The following is a 26,241-nucleotide window of genomic DNA, read 5'->3' on the forward strand; positions in this document are numbered from 1 at the left end:
TTGTTGTTAAACACTTTGCTGGTGTGTTTATCAGCTTGGTCACTGATTTCAGGTCATTAAAAAAACTTTTAGTTATTTTGCACATTCTACTCATGACTGTGTTAAAACTTCAGTTCAGAATTGAAAACGTCACAAAAAATGTTTAAAATGTCAGCAAAAGTGACTAAATGAGCGCAGCTTAATCCCCAAAGAGGGCTTCTGGGGATTACAAATGACTGTATATCGCTGTCATGAAGATATAAAATTCACGGTTAAATATTTTAAAGCAGTTCAACTTGTAGTAGTGTATGAGCAAAATCTATCTAAGACTAGGAATCACTCTTACTGTACTTCGTTTCCCTCCCAAATAACCGTTAAAAAAAAAAAAACCTCTTGGAGACTGCACCCTCGTGGCCTTGGTGCCCTTGCCCTTCTTCTGTCCATCTCTTGACATATTCCGCCCCTTTTTTCTTCCTCCTACCTCTTTCTCTCTTTTTTCCATTTGGTTTCTAGGGGCTTAATTACAGGGGGCCGGCTCCGTGGCTGAGGAGGTGCGAGGCGAACAGGGATCAGCGTGACCCTGGAGGAGAAGCCATCAGACAGCGGCCTTAACAATGATAAATCACCCTGAGCAGAGCTACAGATACAGCCGCCGCCCCACTGATCTCTATAAAATATGGATGGACCTGCAGGAGGAGGAGGAGGAGGAGGAGGAAGGGAGCAGTATCACGGCAGATCTTCAGATTAGCGATTATCAGGCGTAGAGGTATTCTAATGATCTGGGACATGGTGTGGGGTTAATTCCATTCAAAGGAAACGTATTAAAATTCAGCTCATGAACTGAATTCTGCTCATTATTCTCAATGAATACTGAAAATCTCCTCATTCATGAAGTGGGCCGGAATTAATAATCCCTGAACGGACGGACGCCCCCCCACAAGTCCGGATGAGGGTCAATGATCAGAGCTAAAGGTGCACACTCAACACGCTAAACACATTTAATCTCCACCCCATGGTTCACAAATCTTCATGGACCTCATGTTAACAGTAGCGTTTGTTTTTAACAACAGGGTGTCCCGTATTTTAAACAAATCTCCAACATTTATAACCTGATCCCTTTTATAGATAAAATTATATGAAACCTGATTAAACGACAAATTAAAATTAACGTGAGTGCGGTTTCATGTCTGTCCACAGCACACACAGAGTTAGTTTGGGTAGTTTGACAAACTGGGAAAGACAACTGGTCACTGATGACCTCTGGGGTTTCTCCTGGATCATTTTCAGCCCTGTAATTTCATTTCCAGCCTGGCTGGGCTGGAAGCGGACACCTCAGCGTCCGTCCGTCCGTTAGCGGGCGCATTGCGTTTAGAAGCTCAGGACAAAACAAGATATTGTGATGGAGATTTTTCTCTTCCTTGTACCATTTTTAAAGATCAAACAATGATTTACACAATAAAGAAAAAGCAGAATAATCAATAATGACCTGAAGTAATTAAAAATCTTACTTCTACATTTCTACATAGAAGCGAGATATCGTCTCACATGAAGCTAACAGTTGTTTTTTTTGACATAGCTTTGGAGCTAAAAGACTAACTGTTTGAAATGTGTCGTGAAGTTCAGAGAATGAGAGCTTTTAAAAGAGATAAACTGTCAAGTTAGTTTAGCTTTTATGACTAATATGACTAAAAAATTATTATAAAATAGCTTAATCTCATTTATTTTATTACAATTACAGCTAATAAACAACTGCAAAACGACTTTTAATGCATCAGCAAAAATAAGTAAGCTAGTTTTGGTTAGTAATACACAAGTTGGGACGTTCTGTCTGAGCCATTTCTAAACAACTGCGGATTCTATCAGTTCAAACAACTGTACGTGAGCACAGTTATACGTATGTGTCAGCACTTTGCTGGAAGAAGATCCAAACTGTCACCCTCAGATGATAGGAAATTGTTTAGGATGTTCAGGAACCACCGAGGCTCAAGCCTGCCCTAAAGCCGGATCTGTGCCAGAAACCCAACCAGTTTAAATGAACTCGACCAGTTCTGCTAAGAAGTGCAGTCAGATATGCAGCCAGAATTATGCCAGAAGTTTGCCGATGGCTACCAAAAGCATCTGGTCAAAGTGCAACTTGCTAAGGGATGTTTAACCAAACATTAGTGAGGTTGTTTGTATTTGAGCCTGTATATAACCTTTGACCCTGTGTGGATCAGAGAAAACCCAAAATAAATTCAGATTTATGGATCTAATTCTTGTATTTTAGCAGCAGTTCAAGAAAATCCTAAAAGCCCAAAGTTACCACGACATACATGCCCAGCTGTACTCTTCTAAACACGACTCTTGTTAAAATCCTATTATCTGCTGATTTCTGTATTGTGTGACTAAATTATTGCGCTGGAAAGCGAAATGAGCAGAGGAGGTCCACCTTAAGACGATCATTTTGTTCAGTATTGTGTCTGAACGGTCGTCACCTAATCGCGCTTCCTGCTAAGCTAGGCCGAACGGCATTTCCCCATCTTTCAGCTGAAATCAGCCTGATGTTTCTCCTTCTGGCTTCCATATTCACCCTGCTTGCTGCTCCCATAATGCTCTACCTGACGTCTACAACGAATCAATCTGTTCAGCGGCGCCGTGCCTGTCCAAAAACGAAACCCAGCCGCCCAGACATCTCTGTCCACACCTGCTGCTGCTGCTGTCCTCTGCAGAGCGGCAGCTGCAGGTGAAAACAAAAGAGAAGTGACAACTCGAGTTAACCCGTCGCTGCTCGGTCACTGCCAGCACGCCGTCCTGTCACCTCGCGGAGCGCCGCTCTTCCTCTTCCCGTGATTCCTCTCCCTCCAAAACGTCCAGGAGGGAGAAACCTGCAGCTTTATTGAGTTTTCTTTTGAATAAATAAATATTTAAAGGGAGAGGATGAGGGAGGAGGGTGTTTGACGTCCCACTCTGGCTGCAAATCAGGCCATCAAAGGGGCCAGACAATGTGTGCTCGCTATTAGTATCAATTTACAAATAAACTGCTTTTTTGGTGACTGGATCTCCGATGTCAGATTTTGATAAATGGTTTCAATTTGGCAGCTGTTTTCGAGTGTCAGAGCCCATCTGACGCTCGCCGCCAGCCGCCGCTGCTCGCTGCCTCAGAGAATCTGCCTCAGTTAGCTCCTCGCAGCCGCTGCAGCCAGAATAATCTCTTCATACTAACCAGGACGCCTGATGGCTGCACGCCGTGCCTCTGTGTGAGCATACAAATGTCGTTCCGTGGGTGACACCAGCTCCCTGATTTCAATATTCTCGACTTTGTCTTAAAGGAGCATTTCTGCACTTTTAAATCCCTCTTCCTCACCGCCTTTCTCCAAAAAGCCCGCAGAGTTTAACAGACCCTGTTTCCACTTCCACGTAGAGATATAAATTTACCACCATAAACTTTAAATAAAGGCGTAAAAATTGGCTTAGTTTTTCCATTCTGCTGCCATTTTCAGGTCCAAACTCTTCTTCAAACAACAAACAAACAAACAAAGGCTGAGAGTTAAAAACAGTCCAAATTCTTCCAGCTAAAGTGGAATGATCACTGTGCTCGTTCTCACATAAGATGTAGGCTGTAATCGAGTTAGGAGGCTGCTGGAAGTTAGATAGCGAGCTTCCATTGTATATTTCTAAAAACTGAAACGTACATCTCTAAAAAAAACTAAACAGCAGTGATGTTTGGACAGTTGGTGTAGCCGGGGTAGTTAACACTAGACAAACATCACACAGTGGTCAGTTCTGCTCATCTCCAGCTTTCTTGGACTCTACCAGAGCAGCTTTGCATGATTCAGACCTCAAAATAATCCATCTTTATGTGATACAACCCCTCATGTCTTCTGATTGGCTGTCCCACATAAACAGAAGGTTTGTGTGCCTGAGATGATCAGATAAACAGGATATCCCCGCCCTCAGTGACACCATACAGATCCAACACTTTAAACATGCGACTGCAGCGTTTCCAGCAGAATAAGACTTGTTTATGTCCACGTCAGATAAACTAAACTGAAAATGTTCAGAAGACCTTTTGATCTTCCTGAAACTGGACAAAGCTGCTTTAAAGTTTTAATGGAACAAAAGTTTTGTGTTCATTCTCTTTAATAAAGACACAATCTGATTGTATCTGATGCTTGTATTTCCTGTAGTAATGAGGCACATGTGGACCAGTTGCACAAAATAAAACCAGAGTTTGTACGCTTAAAGGAAAACTGAAAATTAATGAAGAGTTTTGACGTCTATGTTGACGTCCATCACAAATCACAAAGGAAACTAATCAAATCAAATGTTTCTTTTTTAGTTAAAGGCATCGAGCACGGAGCTTTGATTATACGAGACATTTTAAAAATGAAGTTTAGTTAAACTTTGTAATTCATGAAATGTTTTACACCTCCTCCACTTTTAGGTCCCAGAGTTAATTTACATGATTCTGATGTTTTTTTCTCTCCCTGGGCTTCTGAGAAGCCAAACATCGCCAAACCGATCACGCTTGACGACCATCCGCGCCCTCCTCCTCGCCAGTTGAGGGGAAACAAAACGCAGCGAGAGCAGCAGCAGCAGCAGCAGGATTTGCTCCCATAAACAGCTGTTTCCTGTTTGAAGGCTCGGGAACAATCTGGCCCGCTGGCAGCGAGGAGCGCCGCACCGTGCCAAGAGCGTACCGAGCAGAACCAACAAATCCAATCAGGCGACTCGAGTTCGGCCCTGTGCTGCATTAGAAGCCTTCAGCTCACAGCGCAGGTGGTCTACGGCGTCCATGGAGGGACAAAAAGCCACTTCAGTTTGAAATCAGCCCTTAATGTGGCCCTAAACCCGATTAAAGCGCCCAATTAGCAGCAGCCTTGAATGACAGGTGCATTATGGGTCATACCTGCCAGACTTAAGCCAACCTCCTGGCCTTAAATCTGACCTTTGACCCACAGCAGCAAGTTAATGAGTTGTCTTTACTGACCTTAGGTAACCTCTCAGGGTCTCCGGGGTGGCGAGGGATGACCTTCTGTAGCCTCTGGAAGCCGTAGTCGATGGTGGGCTCGTTCAAGGCTGCGGGACAAACAGAAACAGGAGAGAGGGTTTATTTAACCCCACACGCGTCTGACAGGAACTCAGCTGATTGTTGCAGTTCTGCAGCTTTCATCTTCATCATCATCTTTGTGTGGTCATTTTACTCTTTTTTGGTACTTCCATTTGTCTCTTTTTCAAAGGTTTATCTTTTGCCGTAGTTCCTGTAGTCCTTTTTCTTCTTTTTCTGTATTTTTGTCTCTTTGCATGGTAGTTTTACCTCTCATTGTTGTATTTGACACATTTTAACGTTGTATCTGTGTCACTGCATTGTCCTAGGTTTGTTTTGCGTGTTGTAGTTTTATTTTTTTTGTGGGACTTTCAGATCTTCCAACTGTGTCTTTGCATCATTCAGGAGTTTTTTATGTGTCCTGGTAGTTTTCCCTATTTTTCTAGCTGTCGCACCTCTTACTGTACTTTTGCATCTTTTTTGAGTCTTTTGCTCTGGTCAGGATGGTCTTTTTTTAACAACATATTTCAGCCTTTCCTTCTTCTGCGATTGTGCTGAAATCGAAGAAAATAAAAACACGTCCCCAACTCGTGAGATGTAATTTTAATGCAACATTGTCGAAATGTGCTCGTCTTTTGCACACGCGTGCAAAAGCCAGGTTTTTCTTGACTTCCTGTCATTTCCTGAAGTTTAAACTCAGCAGGGATCGTTTCACCTCCCTCTCCTCTGATCTCCTGTTGGTTCGTGTTAGCGGTGAGCGCTAACGGAGAGGGCGAGCGAGCGCCGTCAGCTGATCTCACTCTCTCTTATCTCGGCTGCTGTTTATCAAGTGCGAGACCTCACACTCCACCTCTCCTCCACGGCTAATTCAATCCAGCCTCCCCTCCACCGAGCCCTCTCTCTCTTTTCTTTTCTCCTCCACTCATTCACCTCCGCAAACAATCTGCCTTCCTCCTCCTCCTCCTCCTCTCTCCATATGCACTGAGCAGAGCTGGAGAAACACCCGGAAATGAGTTCGGGGAGATACTTCTCCATAATCAAGCCCATTAATCATAAAAGGCTGTCAAATTTGACTTTGGGGACAATTTGTCAGCCGATCTTGCCCACTCCGCTTTTGTCACCGTTGGCTCTTGTATTCTGTAAGGATGATTGACACTCCAAATGCTGCTGAGTAGAATAGCTAGTTTGCGCTAATATGCATAACCGTGGCTTTCATGAATAAGAATAAGGCAGCTATACGGCGGCACAGAGGGGTCTCCTTCAAAGGGCCCCGCCGCCGTTTGTCGCCAGCGCTCCAAATAGATGTTATTACCATTATAACAATATTTGTTTTCTTTTCCCGGGAATGGGCAACGGCGAGCTGCTAAATCAAATTTGTCGGAGCCCGTTTCAAGCGGCGGCGGAGGAGAAAAAGGGCTTTCAGGCTGCAACTGGGGTGGGGATGATATCTGAAGGGTGACAGAGTGCTGAGGGACGTGGCCCTCGCCGCAGGGGCTGCCATGTTGGATTCCTCGCATCCCCGCCTCCCTGAGAGGAAGCAGAGAGCAGCGCGGCCTGAATCTATTACCTCGGCCCGCCGCGAATGAAAGAGCGATTCATTGCAGGATCCCAAAGAGACTTTTTGGGGGGATGCGGAGCAGCAGAGGATGAATGGAGATAATGCACCGGGACGACACGAGCAGCAATCAGCGGTGAATCCCAAACTGGATTGCCTCCTGACGCTGCGTACATACATCCCAACTTATAAAACAAGTGAGAGGCACTATGGGAACTGCTGCAATAGAATAAAAAACCCATTTACACTCGGAGGGAGGGGGGGGGTCTGTGATGGTTAACTCGCCACCTCCATCAGAAGAGGAAGTATTCTCCTCTCTGACCTCCGAGCTGATCCGAGATGTTGAGAAATGATGCTGATGTGGTTCAATCGAAGGTGACATGTCTGCAGATAAACATCAAAAAACCCGGAAACTTCCTCAGCGCCAAAAGTTCTTCGAGATCTCTGAGATCCAAGTCCCCGATCTGTGCTAAAAGTCTTGGAAAGAATCTGGGAACACGAGCCTCATATCTCTGTCCTGGTCCTCTCTCTCCTTAGTTTGGACACATTTTCTGTCTGCGAGTTGCTGGTTTGAAGATTTTCTGTTTTTTTCACTTTAGTTTTGCCTTCAAAGCAGAATTAAAGTTGCTTTATTCGTCTTGTTATGTGTTGGGATGACTTTAATGTGGCATTTTTCACAAGCACTTGACAAAATTTTATTACTCAATGACAAAAATAAAATACAAAATATTGAAGTTTGGAAAACAAAATATTGTTTTAGGAACAAGTACATGGTTGAGAAGCCTGGTTTTATCTGTCAACCTCCTGCACATGGGCTCATCGCCAAACGTCTGGATGTTATCACTGTGATATCATCCAACATCAGCAGCTTTCCTGCCACCATGTTGTTTCTTCAGTGTAAGTAGTGACACTAATGCTAACAAGCTGCATCCACAGACACAAATACCTGACAATTAGTGCTCAGCAACAACCAAATAAAATCCTAGAATTCAGCAAAACCGGACCTCAGATTTCTTAGACGGTCTGTTAGTACAGTGACCTCACAGCAGCCCTTTTATTGGTCAGATCAGGTCATTAAAAATGATCCAAAAGGCTCCAACAGCACAAACACAGCCCAGAGGTCCAGTTCAGTTAGTCGAGGGGAAGCCTAGCTAACTGAACTGTAACCATACAACTGTAAGTCAAAGAGGCCACGCCCCTAACAATACAAACTTTGAGCCTGAATATAATTTAAACAGGTAAAATGTTGTAAATGGGGAAATTAGAAATTCTTCTGGCCGTAAACGTGTTTACATGGGAGTCTATGAGGACTGAGTCCTGGAGCCTCCGGTGGACGTCAGAGGAACAGCACTTTGGTTGACGCTTGGTTCACACTTAAACTCTTGGACACCGACATTCAGCCACTGACAGATGTGGTTTATTTCTGAAGTTTAAAAACTGATGAGAAGTTTTATTCTGAAAGGTCTAAAGGAGCTGCTCTGGTTTGTAGAGTCCACACCGCCCTGGGCTCTGACGAGTCCACACCGCTGTGGGCTCTGATGAGTACATTGAGTGTCTCAATAAGTCGAGTTGGTTTGATAAAACATCTGGATTCAGACGCCTCTCTCCAGAGACGTGACGGCGCTCTGAGGTTGCGATCGTTGCTGGAGGTGGAGACGACCACAGACGGAGAATGAAACAAAGACAGAAGTTTTAATGAACCTCTGATGGGGATCGACCCCCCTACAGGCATTAAGCCCATTACTTTGCCTTATTAAAATCTCGCTGCACTTTGACCCCAGCACCCCATTGGCTGCCTGCAGGGCCCCGTGCTCCTCCCAGCCAATCGATAAAGACCGCCTCCTTCCAAAGGAGCCAGTGTAATTGGAGAATGGCGGCTGGCAATGCGAACCCTGACCCCCCCTCCCCCCACCCCACGCATTACACCGCCCATATGAAGACAGATTGCCTGATTTAGTGTAAACATATGCTGCAATTCCAGGCATCAGTGCCACTTTCTCCATCGTAATTTGTATTGATTTTTCTCTGCTCCTCTTTGTTCAGCGCGAGGAGGCCACGGCCGTCGCTTTCTCCTGCCGTCTGATGCTTTTTATAAATCAGAAAAGGAGCAGAGGAAGATAATTCAGAGGTGAGAGGAGAGCGGGAGAGACAGAGGCGAGCGAGAGGAGGGGATTTTTTATATATTTCATCAAGTATTTATCTCTCTCCCTCTCTCTTTGGATCCTTTTCTCTGCCCTCGCTGTGAAGGTGATCAAACGGTCGGCCGGCGTCCTGCTGAGCGGCACGCTCCGTTATTAGACTGCTAAGTGACTGAGGAGAGGAAGAGAAGAGAAGAAGGGGGAGGCGGATCACATTTGAAACTAATTTCTTCACGGCATATCTGGAGTGTCGGAGAGGAGGAGGATATTTTACGCACTTACAGGAGAGACGTTCACTTCCTGCTCAAACACCCAGCAACTACTGCTCGATTAATAATGTCTGAACAATCAAGACAGAAGCTTTAAAAAAAGAGTCAAATAAAAGCAGGAGACACATAAAATTTACAGAAGGTGATAAAAAGTAACAGGATGAGAAAGAAGGCTTTAAAACAGAGCGAAATGCTGCAGGATGAAAGTGAGGATGTAAAATGTATCCATGCTGGACCTCCATGGGTCTGAGGGCTCAGGCTTTTTAAAGTGACCACTAGTGCTTCATGAGACGGCTAAAAACTATACTGTGACACACACAGTCCCAGAAAAACCAAAAACTGGGCAAAAACTTAAAGGTCAGACTTAAAATTCTGGAAATGAGTCTGAAAACTTTCAATCACTGCATCCCTAATTACACAGCTTTTATTGTGAAAGGGTGCAGCCACACTGAAGAGCGAATGAATCAAACGCGCTTGTTTTAAAGCTGGAGCCGCAGATCTGGATTCTTGTCTCGATGCTTCTCCTGCTGTCAAACTGACCACCTGGTGCTTCTCACCTGTCCGGCTTCGCCCTGACAGCGAGCTGAAGGGGAAGCTTCCTCTTCCTCTCCTCGCTCTGGTATCATTCGCCGCTTCTGGCTGCAGATGGCGGCTGATCACAGATCAGAGGATCAGAGCTCTGGGAGGGAGGACGGCGGATTACTGGAACATCTCCGCAGGCTCATTACCCCGCTCGCTTCGGCTCCCACAATCCAGCAGGGCGCCGTGCTTCAGAGGAGAGCCCGCCTCTGTTTACATCCTCCTCCTCACTACTGTTTACATTTATCTTTCATTTGCTGCTCCTCGCCCTGAATCTGCTTTTCCACGCCGCTGGTTTGTATATATTTACCAGCCGGAGATGAAATCCGCACTTTAGGGTCTCTGCTCACCTTTACTGTTTTTGTTTTGGCGTTCACGGCCTCGTCGCAGGCGCTCTCGTGTCCCCGATGAGCCGGCAGACTTCAGTGCTGCGTGGTTTCCTCCTGTATTACTCTCATCATTTCAAATAGGCGCCGCTCATCCGTCCCGCAGTAACGTGTGCTGCTATTTCCCATCTCCCCCGGCCGCATGATTGATGCAGGTCAGCGCGGCGTTTGGCCTCATGGCCCGCCGATCGCAACTGCTGATGATTCCTCGCCTCCTTCAGTGTGTGTGTGTGTGTGTGTGTGACAGATGCACGACATGCCGAGCCTTAAGTGGACGCGCTGATTTGTTTTTCTGCTTGTCAAGTGGCCAACCAGCATCAGCTGGGGTGGGGGGCATGCTGACAGGCTGCCATAACACCCCGAAAGCATCTTTTCAGCGGATTATTGATCTGCTCCGACTTTCAATTCATCACTCAGTCATCGCAGAGAGCAGGGGCGACTAGGCAGGTCTGTAAATGACAGCGAGCGTAAAGTTTCCTCTGCAGCTTGTTTGTTTTACATGGATGTGCACACTGGTGTGACAAGGAGGGCAGTCCTGTGGGGACATGTCTGCACGTGTTTAAGTAAAACAAGCAGAAAATGGAAAGAGAGATAAAAATGAGCAAAAACAGATCAAACGTATGAACTCTGAGTCTATCTGCACTTTGGGGACTACTTTCAGTGGCGGATGATTCCGTGTTGCAGAGGATTTTGGCGTCAGTGTTGGTTTGATGTTGAAATGTTTTTCTTTCATTCTTTACGCAATGAAGACGCGATCTTCTGATGAAGATCAGAGTCGGCCCTCCCGAACCCGCCAGGTGTCTTCAGGTATCTTCAGGTACCGTCGTCTCGTCTCTATAACCCACATGAGCGCCCACTCCCTTCTGCTTCCTCCTCCGAGAGCCGTCGCTGACGCAACAGCCCCTGTGATTAGAGCGAACATCCGCCCCGACGCCGCGTGTTAATCAGCGAATAATTACCTCGCCGTGATTAGAGCCGGTCGAGCAGAGTGCCTCAAAGAAATAGGCCCCCCACCTGAGAAGTTATTATTTTCTGGAGTGGCCGCCGAAAATGCCCCCGCAGAAATGGCTAATTACCCGACATTAGTTCCACAAGTCCCCATTCCCAAAGTGGAGCTCTTTGATATATGAAATGTGGTGCGTCTCTGCTGAGAGTCGAGGAATTCCCGCGGCGGAGAGCACACTTCTGCCGTCTATTAAAAGACGACACGAGAGGCGAGATCAAAGGCGGGGACGCGACAGCGCTCGTGTTGTTTCATTGCTGTCGTGTGATCGCCGCTAAGTGACTGAGACGCGCCTCCTGACGCGTCACATCCCGACTCTGTAACACAAACTCGCTGATCACTTTATTAGGAACACCCAAACCATAAATTCTGCCTTTATGAAGCATCTAAAGTTTAAACATCTGGCCGAGGTAAAGCAGGACGACGGGTTTCCTCTGGTGTTTTGTAGTATTGAAGAATAAAAACACATAAAAAAACCACTCTGTTTATATTTAAATCACTAAAAGATGAAAGATCGTTTTAACCCTGTGAGAAACCATCAGCGACAATCCCAGCAGCTCCTGACCCTGCGTTTTAGCTGTTTGTCTTTAAAAGTTGATTTGTTTGGTTCCCTGATTGGGAAAACTTTGGGGAACAATTTAAAAAATAAACATTTTGATGGTTCAGGTTCTCGTCCTTGCAGGTAAGACTTCGGCCGTATGCGGTTATTTTAGAGAAAACAGAATTTTTCCGAGATGAAGAAAGTGCTGAACTTCACTGAATGAAGCCTCGACAGTTGGTGCTGTTCAAACGTGCCGAGGATGCACCGCGTGACCATGCAGGCGTCGAGTCCTCAGCACAGAAAACAAGACAAGACACGGGGAAAGAACACGAAGAGAACAAATTTTGTCAACCGGAACCCAAACTGTATCATAAAAAATCTGTAGTTTTCGAGTTTAACTACTTAGATATCGATAAAAACTTGCCTGCATGCACTCTTAAATGTGTATTTTTCCTGACTGTGAAGCACCTGCAAGGGTGTTTTTCTTCTTCTTCTGTGGGGAGCGCTTTTAATAATCCTGAGAGGACCTGCAGACAAAGGGCTGAAAAACCTTCACAGTGAATAATCTGCTGAACATCTGTCCAACATCAGGCCGCGAGCTCTTCATCTTAAAGATTTTAATTAGATAATCAAGTTTCTATTAATGAGACTTTACATGACACACACACGACGGTCAGTTAATTCATGTTCCAGTAACTTTTGTCACTTCATACACTCTGTGAGGGCGCGGCGTTGGCGGCGGCCGGGGCCGGAGCTGCCTGTCAATCACTGTTTAAAGTTCATGAAATTTCTATGAGCATCGATTGCAGCAGAGGCGGGTGTAGGAGGTGGAGGAGGGTGTTAATGACTCCACTGACTGATGCAAGCGCCTCACTTTTAATCCGCCTCCTCGCCTCGCCCTCTGTGCTGCAAACAGGTCTGACGCTTGTGAAGAAGAAATAACGCCGCCGCAGGTCCGACTGTGCTTAAATCACAGGTAACATCTGAAGCACGTCTCCTTAAACATCTGCTGGAGTTATTCTGGGCGCCGCACAGATGTGAGCTTTCAACACAAAATGAAGATGATGTTTAATCGAGATTTAGACGTCACTAAAACAAAAACACAAGAACTGACGGTTTTTAAATAAATCTACAGCTGAGTCACAAACCTGAACGGCCAATCACGTCTGGCATTCACTCTGAACGAGCTTCACTGGGGCACTTAGAGCAACACGTTTTTTACCCAGGAATTTGCTCCTCATGCCGTGCACTAATGGCTCCGACCAGCCAAAATCTTAATTTCAATTCACAGAAATTTCCTTAATAGATCAACAAACGACCAACAAAGTGCCTTATATTATAAGGTAAAGACCCTGGAGAGACAACTGCAGAGAGATTCCACGATCCCCCGTGAGCAGCACTTGGTGATGGTGGGAAGGAAGAACTCCCATAAAACAGGAAAGACCTCTATCAGAACCAGGATCAGAGCGGGGGAGTGATCTGCGCTTTCTGCCAGGTGTTTGTGTCAGAGTTATTCTAAAACTGACTCCAGGTTTAAACGCTGATCTGAGCTGCAGTAAAGCAGCTGCAGGCTCGTTAGCTGTGTTGTTTCTGGAGAGAGCAAATCCTGAACTTATAACCAAACTGTGGCCTCATGATTAGTACGTCTGGCCCTTAGTCTGTTCAACTCAACATGAAACAAACCCACAAACTACAAAACTAAAGCGCACTGAATCCCTCCTCCTGTAAACCAGCATTTTGTCTTTGCGAATTGTTGCTGTCGGGGCCAGACAGGGTTAAATAGAATAAAAAGACGAGGCTGAAGTGACGTTTCGGTGGTTCAGACGGAGGTTTTTCCAGCTGAATTATGAGTTCTGTCCTCACTGCGAGTCCTGCCATAAACGGCGTTTGCCTCGTCCTCTCTTTGTTTCCGTCAGCCGCTGTAAGCCGATCCCGAGCAGGCTACAGATAATTGCCTCCATGTGTTACTGCGACAGTAATTAAACAATAAAAATTCAGAAGTCAATTAGCGAACGGTGCCTCAGACGTGTCGACAGGAGAGGGGGGAACAGCGAAAACAGAGGGAGCGCCTCCTCCTTCTCTCCTCCAGCTGAGGTCGGAGGTGTAACGCCGGCCTCTTGGTTACACGTTCGCAGACCTTCAGCGAACCCTCTGGAAGAATCTGCTAATGTTTTCCATGTGTGCCGAGGAGGAGGAGGAGGAGGAGGAAGAGCAGAACTTACAAAGTGCTTCATTGTACTTTGAGAGAGGAGCTCAGAGTGAGGAAGTTGCATTTGAGTTCAGACTTACTATTAATGAACCAGGTCTGCATCACACGAGGGCATACAGGTTCACTGATTGGTCCGTTCTAGTGATGTCATCCCAAATGATCAGGTGGTTAAATTAAGCTCAGTTTGGGCAACGCTACAGCTCCTTCGTTTATTTAATGAACGCAGCAACATAAACAACGTCAAACATCTTCAAGATCATCATGTTTAGACCTGGAATAGTCAGACCTGTAAAACACTCGGAGTATCACTCAGGCTGCCTATGTAGGCTTGACCTCTGACCTCTGACTTTTCCATGAAGAGGAGAAGTAAGATGGAGAACAAACAGGATAAACTGAGATTCGTCAGCCGTCACTGAGCACTGGGAGAGCGTGAGGAGGGCGGCACTAAATCAGCAGAAGTTTGACCTTTGCATCCACAGAAAAACACTGAATCCTTTAGTTATTCCAGTAAAACAATTATCCAAGTAAGTGGAGTGGATTTTATTTGCAGAGCTGCTTAATCTCAGGGCCGGTCCCAGAGGGATCCCAACGCCCACACCGGAAAACCACCAACAAAAAAAACACGGGGGGACGAGTGGAGGGTGCATCCCAGTAACTTAAAAACCACCACCGTGAGGATTATCGCGTAACATCACTGCAGTACGTTTCCCTGCAGGAGACAAGGGACCGGCTACCTCTGAGGTATTTTGTTCTGAAGCAGTATTTAAAACCAGAGCTGGGAGCTACATTTGCTACAGTGCTCCAGCTCGGAGGTGGAAACAAGAAACTTCACCTCAGAAACAGATCTGAAATCATTAAAAGCCCCAAAGTGCAGAGACACTAAACCACCCGTTCTCTAAAAGGAGAGAAAAACTACAACACGCCATTTTAACAAAAACAAAAAAACCTTGTGCATAGTACCTGTTTAAGCAAGTCCGGCTGCGCTTAAATCACACGTAACATCTCAAACACGTGAATGAGGAAAACAAAAAGTTAGAAACTGCAGGAAACATCAGAAGAAATCCAGAAAGATTCATTTTCTATGAAACAGAAACTGCAGAACAAATCCGGGGCACTCCAGAAAAAACAACCTCCTTAAACATGGAAAAAAAACGGAATATCAGATCAGGAATCATCCTTAGATCTGCCAAAACATCTAGACCAGACCTGGAATATCAAAGGTGATCTGAAGCTGGAATAACAGGTTTGGAACATCTGGTCTGGAACTGGCAGCTGAAAAATTGAGACCTGGATTTGAGTTTTTCTCAACTAAGTTTGTCATTACTTCGAATAACACACTGCGAGTTTTAAGCAGATAGTTCTACCAGTCTGTGTGGAAGTAAGTCTGACCTCTGACCTTCAGTTTTCCACAGAGGGGGCAGGAGAGGACAGGGATGAGCTGCTGCAGAAGCATAAAAACTACAAACCTGTAGAACCAGAATATTAACAAATAAAACCCAGAAAAACGGAGAAGACTAAAAATGCAGTATAAATAACAATTACTGTATAAATCATGAAATATTCACACGTATATATAAACATCCAGAAACCAGCACATTACCCATGAAACCCACAGACACTGATTTCTGCACCACAGCAGCAGAAATAACAAGAAAAAAGAACCAGTACGAAATAATTTGGCTCATTAGAGTTAAATCTCTACAAGAAAGAACAAAACCAAAAATCTGAGTAAGTAAAATGTTCCACAGGGTGAAGCAGAGAAAACAGCCAATAAAGGATAAACACAAGCTCAGTAAAACTCAAACAGCTCCATAAAAGTAGAACAGAACAGCCGAGAGAGGATGTGCTCAGTTTGGAGAAGCTGCTGTAACAATGCGGACACTGAGTGCTTCAATGCAATGCTGACGTGTCCACATACTTTTGGAGTGTACACAGCTGAGCAGCTGCAGTTCCCAGGTGTACAGAAAAGGGGTGGGGGGTGTCAGGCATGTTGAGGCCTGCCTGATGATGATGATGATGATGATGATGATGATGATGATGATATTGGTGCTGGGTGTCCTCCAGTTAACGCCTCCAGTTCGTGGCCTCCCCGCTCACACTGGGCACAGACTTTTGTTCCTGGAGGAGGAACTACATCAATAATCTGCTGCAAACATGATCTCCATATCAGGAATCAATATTTTCCCTTCTGTCTGCTTTTTAAAACCCGGGATCACATCTTTCTCCTCCTCTTACTCCTCTTTCTCCTCCACCCCTCCTCCTCTCCCTCCTTGTCCTCCCCCCTGGATCTGACTTCATCACCTTAGTTTGCAACACCTCCCTCCTTTTCTCTCTTCTCCCCCTTCATCTGACTTCATCATCTCAGTTTCTCTCTCCCTGTCTTCCTCCTCCTCCTCCACCCTTCTCTCTCCAGGGCTGCAGATCCCCAGGTGCAGCTGCAGGAGGAGGGGGAGGAGGGAGGCGCAGTGGGGATGGAGGGGTTGAAATTAATGAGGGGAGCCTGGAGGTATTGACTTTCCTGGGAAAACACAGCTCTCTAAAAATCAGTGGACGAGTGCCGCAATAACTCAGCACCCATCGATCCCACAGCTCCGCTCCCCTCCCGCGCCTCCCCCGAGCCTCCCCCCCGCAGGCTGCATTGATCCGTGCATTACAAGCACAGAGGAGGTGTGGACCCGGCAGCACCAGCGACTCAACACCCACAGCCGAGTGGAGGGAGATACCGGGAACACCAGAAACCACAGGCCTGCAGGAAAACTACACAGTACTGCAGGAGTAATTCAGCTACACTGCAGGAGTACTACAGCACTACTACTCCAGGAGTACTACAGCTACCATGCCAGAGCACTACAGGAGTACTACAGCTTCACTGCAGGATACAGATCCAGCAAGTATACTACACAGTACTAGAGAAGTGCTCATTAGAATCACAGAATACTACAAAAATACAGTGTACACAGTAAATACTACACAAAATACTACAGATACTGTGAACCTGAAAAAGCTGGAGATCCAATAAAACTACAAAAACATTAAACTGCAAAAGTAAAAGAAGTGGAAAAAAACCTACTAAGAACCAGTTCTTAAAGAAAATACTACAAAAACAAAACTACAAAACCCCCAGAAGTATCAGAAAACTACAAAAATCTAAATCTGGAAAATAAAAAATAAACAAAACTGGCAAGAAATATTTAAATTTACTGATTGTGTGTTTCTTTTTAATTTCCCAGTTTACATTAAAACAGTTTAAAGTAAAAATGGATTTATCATCGAAACTAAATGCAAATAAAATAAAAAATAAACGTTAAATGTGGCACAATGAGTCAGGTGATTTGTGTATCTCAGTGGTAATCTGCTTGCAGTGCAGATGATTAGCGAGGAAGACAAGGAGGAGGAAGAACCTTTTCAGCTCTCAGGCTTTTTGTCATTCCGCTCAGCTTTCTTGCCTTTGGCCAGTTTTTCCGAGCGAAGCCGCGGGATCAAATCCTGAAGCCGCTCAAAGCTGCAGAGAGGAAGGAAGACGGGAAATCTGGGAAACACTCGGATCCCACTGCTCGTCACTCCACCTTCAGCTCAGAGGCAGCAGGAGAGGCAGAGCAGCCGGGGGAGGAAACGAGGGAATACTAACGGGAATGTTCACAGAAGAGCTGCTCTCTGATTGGCTGGCAGAGACCCATCTCCCCGTTTAGGGTGTATAAATGTGCAGGTACGCACACTGAACTTCAACCTAACCACTGGAGAGAATCCTGAAAACCCCAACAACTTCCTCAAGGACACCTCCAACCTATTTAAAAACCCTGGAACTTGCTCAAGGGACCTTTACAACTTCCTCAAGGACCACCAACTAAATAATTAAGAAGTTCTTTAATAACCCCTGGAATCTCATTAAATAGTCTTGGCCTGCTTGAGGAACATTGGAAACTCCTCAAGGTCCCTTCAACCACCTTAATAACAATTAGGAGCACTGGAACTTCTCCAAGGACCGCTGAAATCAGCTTAAGACTGCTTACTGATACCTACGACCTCCTTACAAAATCTAGATCCTTCAAGTCCCTTTAACCTCCTTAAAGACCACTGAAACCTGACCAAGGTGTCCTGGAGCATCTCCAACTGCTGGAACAGTCTTCAGACTCTGTAAAGGATGCCTAAAATCTTTTTAAACCCCATTTGTACACTCTCAAGGAACTTGTGCAACTTCCTCAAGGACTACAGACTACAGCCTTTAAAGGCTTTAGCACAACTAGACCAAATCCTGGAACCTATCTAAGATGCCTACAACTTCCTTAAAAAGGCTAGATCTGCTCAGAAACCACTGGAAACTCATCTAGGTTCACTTCACCAGTTTGAACCCGAGAAAACTGACTCAAAGACACCTGAGACCTCGCTGCAGCCTCCTGCAGACCCCAAAGGTCCTTAAAAAGTCTCCAGGTATTCTTATGAAAACAGTAGGAGCCTTGAAGGGTTTCCAGGGGGTTTGATGGGCTTTGTTGTGTGTGGGCTCGTGAAGGAAGTGACATCAGCAGGCTGTTTTCTCTTCATTTACCTGCCGCTCGCCTGCTCGGTATCTAAAACTCAGCTCATTTTACATTCATGAACACAACACGCTGTTGGCACACTGAGCGTGCACTGAAGCGCACACGCTTGCTCCAGCGTCTCTGAACGTGTCATGTGTAAATCAGATGAAGCGGCGACGAGCGTGCACAATGCGGCCGTCTCCCTGGCACGAGTAGCGGCGGGTAGGAGAAACTGAGCGGCGTTATGATGCGGCCACCTGTCGGGTTCAGCCTCGCGATGCCTTCGGGGACGCTCAGTTTTGTTTTTCACCCATCAATCAAGCTGGAGTCAGATGTTCCCGTTTCTTGGTTGGGATTGTGGAGGCTGGATTAAAGGAGCAGACCAGAGTTTTTACAGACCGCCGTGCGTTTTTTCAGCAGAACGACTCGTTCAGCTCATTAAACCACATCCTCACCAGCCAATGCGTGCGAACATTGCATGACAGCGAAGCAGTATCTGATTCTCAGTCTAATGAACGTCATTCCCAGTGATCAATTCGTTATTTTTTCCATAAAATACACGCTGTATACATCCCAATACCCAATTAAATGTCTTCAAATTTCAATTACAGCTCAACCAAACTCCAAAAACCCAGAAAAAAATCTAATTATGACATCGAAGAAGAGAAAAGCAGGAAATATGCACATAATGCATAAATGCCTTCAACCTCCAGCCTTTTTATATACTTTGCTGTTGTTTTTCAGGTAACTCTGGGGACTTTTTTCAACTCTTCAGCTCATCTGATTATGTAAAACACTTGAAGCTGATGTAAGAAAAGCTGGTGTGGCTGTTCTGTGAGCTCCTTCAGGCCTCCTCCAGCGTGTTTCTGAGGTGGAGAACATCCTCTAATGGACTCTGAGATAACAACAGGCTCTATTCACTGCACACCTCCACATAAAAGCAACGTGCCGCTCTTGTCAGTCGTATCTGTAAATGGGATCGCAGATTAGCATTGCAAAAGGAGGCGGCGGCCAGAGCGTCCATTGTGAGCGTGGCCCTGCCGTCGGAGGAGGCGGCACCCCCAACAAAGACGAGTGCGAGAGGAAGGAGGTGGCGATAAACTGGTGTTAAACAGAAAACTCCAACACGCTTGCCTCTTTCACAACCCGACGCAGTGACATTTACTTATCGGGCTAAACAGCCTTCGAGCTGACCTTTCTGCTGCTTTGAATGACATCTGGATATTCTGACGGAATAATCAGCGACAGTGGAAGCACTGATCTGAGAGTCAGATATCGAGTCTTCGGACGTTTGACTGCTGACGGCTGACAAAGAGGCTGAAGGGCGCGCGGAGGAGGAGCAGAGCAGGGAGTCGTTCGGGGAAAATGTTTACCTTGCTGTCAGGACGTGGAAAAGTGTTTACAGTGACTCCTCCATGGTGAGGATCACCCCTCGAGTCTCAAGATCTGAAACCTTAAATCGCAGGTATTAACCAGTATAAACCAGCATAAACCAGTAGAACTGAGAAGGAAAGTTTGTTCACACTGAAATATGAGCGACGAGCCCAAACTTTGTAGATGTTATATAGACGTTTTATTTTGGGTGAAAGCACCACTCGGTTTCAGCCTCATCACATGACGATTTAGATCTCAGTAATGGATGGATTTATTCTCCTTTTACGGATTTAATGGTGGTGAATTTGAACTGACGGTACTTTACTATCAGTATCAAACCGTTGGATAACGATTTAAAACCTCTCTGAGGACTTCAGTGTTTAGAAAACTCCGCTTGACGACGGGGTTTGGTTTGAAAGCTTACCGGTGTACACAAAGCGTCCCGGAGCTCCTTTGCAGAACTGTTTGGACTTGTAGGACAGCGTGACCTCCACGACCCCTGGGATGTGGCGAGGGGGGGTCTGCACCCGGATGGCGTGAGGGGTGATCAGCTGAGTCAAGAGAGAAACAAAAACAGGACAAAATGTTCAAGCTGCGGTCTTTAAACCAGACAGGAATCATGAGAAAAACTTTCAAATAATCAGGACGACTTTGAAACTCCTGAAACAAAAAAACTGTCATCTTCTTCTAAGCCTGAGCAGTTTCCAAATATAAAAAAATAACACAACACAAGTTTAAAAACTCAAAGAAGACGGTAAGAAGTCGTTAAAAGATCGATAAACACGTTTATTTGTCCCTGTGGGGAAAGTCAGCAGACATTTGTATACCCACACAAAAACAATCACATCAACATAAATCACACCATAAACAGAGACCTTCACCCTCCTCACATGTTAGGGATGATTAAGTGAGCCGCCTGAACCTGCTCGAGTTCAAACGTTTGATGGCTCGAGGCGTAAAAGACAGTCTGGACCCGTTTTTTGTGAGTAAGGGGGACAGTAGCCTCGTGCACTTTTTAGTGACTCCATACGTGGTCTGTCAGTACTCTGTAAGCTTGACGGCGCAAGCTCGGACAGCAAGACACGACAGTAAATGTCATCACAGCAAACACAGGAAGTTAGTGGGTGGTTAGTGCGTTTACAGAGTAACGTTTTATTTTTAGCAAACTTTAAAGAAATCTTAAAAGCGCTGCAAATTTGTGATTATCTCGCTGAGCTAAACAAGTCCAAGCTTTTATTTCCCACAGAGAATATTTTCTACAATAAACACAAACTCTGGAAAAATCCCACCAGCGTTTTTTTTTTTCAGAGGGAACCGCGTAATGTTAGGCTTCAGGCAAAAAGGAATCTAATGAAGGCCTTTAACTTTTCAGGGATATTCAGATGTTTTCTCACTGACCTGCAAAGTAAATTTTCCCTTTTTTTTAACCAAATCTCAGTCAAAGATGCGTCTTCAGCAGGTTTTTGCTGGGATGGAATTTTGCAACACATGACAGGAAATCCTCCAAAAAAGCTAATTTTCTGAGCCCCACATGTTAGAGAGTTTTTACTCAAACTACAGTAAAAATGATGGTTTTACATGTTTTTAATTTGCCCTCAGCCTGCGTCTGCAAATCCATCTCTGCATCACAAACTTCTGCTTTTCTTCTTTGGAGGTTCGGCATCACGACCTTTGATCACACCCATCAGTTCTATCATCTGTATCGTCCTCAGATTTCTCCGCCTCTTCTACACGATAAATATTGAGTTTTACAAACAGCAGCGGATGTCTGGAACGATAACCGAGGAGCAGAACGAGAGCAGCCGATTCTTCTTCCTGTTAAAACTTTCTGAGTAAGAACGCGCCGACCGCCTGACTGGGATCTGGGTCAGCATGCAGTCTGTGTTCAGAGGGATGCTGGGCTTTGGAGTCCGTCTGCTTGCCGCCACACGACGCTGATCAAAGTCAGGAGCTCCGTCGGCGTGTGGAGGTGCATCTTCCCTCCTTCCCCGCCAGGTGTTCTGCTCTTCTGGACTCGCTTCAATATTTCATGGTGCACCGTATGCGCAGCTCCTCCTGCAGCTCAGCTCGCACTGAATCTGCATATTTTTGGGGACACGCAGACCTGCTGCAGACACAGACGCAGGTGTTCCTAAGATACGAGCGTGTGTGTTTGTGTGTGTGAAAGATGAAGATGGAGAACATGATGTACGGTTTGTGCAGTTGTTCTCGGAGCACAGGTTCTGCGCCAAAGTTATTTCTTCACTGTGATCAGCCTAAAAAATGTTAGAGTGCAAAACACGGGGCCTTAAACAACCCGGTAAAGCATTTAATGTGTGATATCTGAATAAGAGTCGTCTCACCTCGCTCCAGACCAGCATCGTGCCAAAGACGACCTGCAGGCCGTCGAAGAAGTTGTCCCCGATGAGGATGACGGTGGCGCCGCCAGTCGTCCAGCCTTCGCTCGGACTGATGGCTTTGATGCAGGGAGTGGCTGCTTCGGAAACATACAAACACATGACAGCAGCATAAGTGACAGTTGGGGTCACACAGAGGTCAAGTAACAGACATCAGATCGTTTTAGAGAGCTCATTCAGCTGGTGGGACCAGCTCCACACTTCCAGTCGGTGTTCGTCCCAGACGCCATGTTCAACCAAAGTAATCACAGCAAGGCTCTCCGAGACAACCTCCAGCCAACTGGTCACCAACCAGTCTGGTTCCAGGGCTGGAGGTCTGCAGGCCTGTGTGACATAATTCATCTAAAACCTGTTAAATTTTATCTGCCAGCTTAAACACTTTGGTTCAGACGTCCATCAAATGGTGTGAGTGTGTGTTCTTCCTGGAGAAATGCCCTTTGAAACGCGCTGCTTCCTGAAAATCAGGTCAGAATTCATCCTGCATCACATGCAGACCGACGTGAGAATCATACTTTCCGCGAGCAGGAAGAGAACGACGAGTCTGATATTTTTATCGTTATTTAGATGTTTCATCTGGGGAAGGTAATGAAAAAGGCAACAAATCTTTAACAACCCTGAAGCTGTGACATTTCTTACACCCACAGAGAGCTTTCAGTCAGATTCAGTGTGTTACTCCCCCCTCTAATACAAAATGCAAAATGATTGGTTTTTCCAACGCCACAGAGATCGATAAGGTTCTCCATATAAACAGTGTCTCCGTAATGACTAGACTGGTGTCCGGACTCGAGCCGAGTCGAGTCAGACAGGCGGACGGACGCAAAGCAAGCCGAGGCTCCGCAGCTTTACAACCTTTTCCCGGACCGAGAGCTGTTTTATTGGGAGGACGATCTGATATTCCAGTCAGAGCATGAACGAGTCTCTCATTGTTTATTATGTGATCTCATCTATAAAGCTGCATTCAAAGACTCGATTAAACATCCCAGTTACAATTTTCTCCATTATTATCAGCGCGGTAATGACTTTCTGCCAGCAGTTACTGGCAGCGTGAGCTCACTGAGAAAGCTCTGAGTGATTTAGATAAATCTCTTATTTTACATTTTGTTTCTACATCTGCATGAAGGCCCGACGCGAGCAGAGACATCAAGATTCTGCTGTCTTTACTGAAAACTGATAAATAAACCAACCTGTGGAAAAATTCGACATAAAACCAGCTTAAGGTGCCTCCAGATCTGACAGAGAAGCACAGAAACCACCTTAAAGGACGAACAGGTGAGGCATCTGTAATGGCTAAAACGCTAAAAACGCTGTTGGCAGGTTTAATGTCGAATGTGGCAGAAATTAAACAAATTAAAAATCATGTAAGTAAACCCATATTTCTTTTATTTTTGTCAGAAGGCTGAATAAACACTCAGTTTACACTGAGGCTTTAAAGGGTCATAAGATCATTATTGACAAATTCACCCAATGCTGAAAGATTTGATTTGATTTTAAGATGTTTTTAAAGAAGCTAAAGTGAAGGGACTCCAGAGACAAAGCTTTCGGTTTCCATCACTTAAATACTGATTATCAGGCTGGACTACACTGGATTTGAGTAATCCAGGTTGGAAGCAAACGTGTCTTTCTTAAAACAGACCAGCGCCTCCCTAAATCAGAAGGAAATGGTTCAGCTTCATCTCCAGGCAAATCTCTGGATGTGTCAAGTTTCTAAGCAGGAAGCTGAAAGACTGAACTGATATTTAAAGACGCTGCTTTGGGAACCACACTTCAGGATGCTTGTTGCCCTTCTAAGGCTGCAGCACTAACTTCTTCCAGATGAAAAGACTCGGCCTCCCCAGCCCCTGAAGCCACTGCAGAGGGCTGCGGCTGTTTGCTGCTCCGAGGACTCGATTGTCACCTCCTTATTAATTTCCCCCTTTTGTCACAGCAGTAAACAAACAGTCCAGCGGGTGTGAAGGGGGGGGTTGTGCTGGAAAGGGAACAACGGGGGGTTCAAATCAAATGAACAGAACACAAAGACGAGGAGCCGGCGGTGGAAAGTTTTATCGAGGAGACGGGAGGCTGAGAGCTGGTGACAAAGGCGGGAGCAGATGTTGGGGCTTTTTATCGTCTCTGAAAACATCCCAGGCTGGATGAGATGAAAGGCCTCGAGCTTCCCTCCGTGGGCTGAGACACAGGACCGGCTGGTAAACAACGATCCCCTTTTGGCCCCTGCAGGACGCCGTACAGTACACGCAGCATCCTCAGTGCAAACACTTGTGCTCATGAATGTTTGACTGCTGATTTGATAAACTTTCCAAAATATCCCGAGGCACTTTCACAGGTGAGGCACACAAGGATCCCAGCCTGCTGAAGGCGCTGACAGATTAGTGTCAAGAAGCGTTTGTTTTAGAGCTCTGGACGTGCCACGCGGTTGGAGACGGGCCTGCAGGACGGCACGCTCAGAAAAAGGGCAGATGCTTCTTCTTTGATCGAGTAGCCTTATCTCGACTGAAATGCCCCGAGTGTGATAAACACCACCCACCTGGTGCTGCAAGTAGGTTAAACCAAACGAGACAATTACATCACCGGCTTTTGGAAAAGTCGCAGACTTTTCCAAAGTCAGAGGAAACGGCAAAGGGAGGCATCTGAGGGGAGGACACGGTGGATGTCTGGTGCTGAATTGTTTCAGGACTCGGAGGGGCGGTGTTTGGCTAAAAGTGCTGGGAGTTCATGCTGCTTTCTTGATGCCCTGTAAGATCCGCCTGCTTCCAAGTGGGTTAAAACAAGTGAAGGAACGCCATCTCTCCTGGAAACACCTCAAACTTTAACGCAAGTCAAGGGAAACTTCAGAGTGGTTTGGGAGGTGTCAGAGGACTTTTTACTGTTTAAGGAGGAAGAGCGGCGTAAGAACGCCAGCTTGTCGACTTTTCTGTCACCGACAGTCACCTGACACTTCCAGCGCCCCGTACGGTGAGCCCCACGAGTTTGGCGTTCAAAGTGAGTTTTAACAAGTGAAGGAGTTACACCATCTCTCCTGGCAAAGCCTCACATCTTTAACAGAGTCGAGGGAAACAGCAAAGTGAGGTAGTTTGATGTATGAGAGGAAACGCACTGGCTCACTGCTCTGAAAAAACCTCAGGCTTTCTGTTACCCAGACGAGTTGCCAAATGGGACAAGACAAAGTGCCTAAAGAGCTGTAGACAGTAACAGGAGGTTAATGTGAACCTGTTTAGGTTGACTTGTAGGACTTGCAGGTAACCCTACCCACCTGCTGCTCCAAGGCCTAAAACTTTAACCAGGACGACGTTAAAAGAAAAACAGGTTTTTGATTTGTTCCAACTGACTCGTGTCAAAATGCTCTGACAGAATATAACAGGATGTGATTGGTGGGCTTCCTCGGTGAGCACAAATGAAATATCTTTTACTGATTCTGCCCAGAAAACCTGCTACAGCTTTGGTTAAGCCCCTCCCTCCTGGCACTCCAAGTAGGTCGAATCAAGCGAGAGCCTTATGTCATCGGGTTTTATTAGAGTGGGGACAGGGCAAAGTGGCGTTAAAGTTTACAACTTCAGAGGATATGTTGCCGCTGAGCTCCAGCTCTCAGAGTCGAGTTTCACTGTGTGAAGTTTATACGCAGATGATGCATTTTATTTGGTCGCCTTGGAAGGTGGAAGAACGGAGCGTTTGTTCGCCGTGCCCCGGAGGAACGCAACGTCCAGCAGGACACTGAGCCGGCAGAGAGTTTCATACAGGCCTGACGTTTCACTTAATAAACAACAACCAAACGTAAGCAGGAAGACCAGATTAACCTGTGAGCTGCTTATCCTCTCACCTTGTTCCAAAGAGCCAGAAACCTGCAGTCTGCTGGAGAAACCGATCCCAACCTCAGAGTTTTTTGTACTTTTTTAACAGCTGCAGTCTATTACTGACTAAACACAACTGCAGCTGAACCTTCTACACATCTTCTGATCGACATGACCGACAGAATGAGTCCTACGAGTCCTACAAACCTCTGACAAAAGCTTATGATTCTGTCTTTATTCTACCTCAACAAAAAAATCCAAACCAGAACTTTGCACCCTGCTCAATAATTTGATCTGTTTGAGTCACATCTTACCTTCAGAGGGGTCCAGTCGTCGGGCTCGGCGGCCATGTTTGGAGTTGTTGTGGACGAACATGTTGTCTGACACGGCCAGCACGTGACCATCCACGTTGACTGTAGTGGACACCACCACCTGTTGTGGACACAGCCCTCAGGGTTATTTCGGATTTTTAATTTTTCATGAAAGATAA

At 45.8% G+C, this 26,241-nt stretch overlaps 1 protein-coding gene across 8 annotated transcripts in view; it reads right to left on the reverse strand.

Moving 5' to 3' along the window:
- Positions 1 to 26,241, reverse strand: part of LOC113031912 (transcription factor COE3) — a 136,409-nt gene that overhangs the window by 17,912 nt on the left and 92,256 nt on the right. For 4 of the 8 annotated variants that reach the window (XM_080305382.1, XM_080305378.1, XM_026184453.2 and 1 more), the window contains 4 exons: positions 26,066 to 26,183; positions 21,916 to 22,046; positions 19,998 to 20,124; positions 4,949 to 5,037 (listed from right to left, as the gene is read on the reverse strand). In XM_080305382.1, coding sequence (XP_080161508.1) covers positions 4,949 to 5,037; positions 19,998 to 20,124; positions 21,916 to 22,046; positions 26,066 to 26,183 — 465 coding nt within the window. Of the gene's footprint in view, positions 1 to 4,948; positions 5,038 to 19,997; positions 20,125 to 21,915; positions 22,050 to 26,065; positions 26,184 to 26,241 lie in introns of all 8 variants that reach the window. The other 4 variants (XM_026184461.2, XM_080305375.1, XM_026184444.2 and 1 more) reach the window with 1 other exon arrangement.

Source organism: Astatotilapia calliptera, chromosome 2 (assembly GCF_964374335.1).
Source record: "Astatotilapia calliptera chromosome 2, fAstCal68.1, whole genome shotgun sequence".
Classification (NCBI taxonomy): Eukaryota; Metazoa; Chordata; class Actinopteri; order Cichliformes; family Cichlidae; genus Astatotilapia; species Astatotilapia calliptera.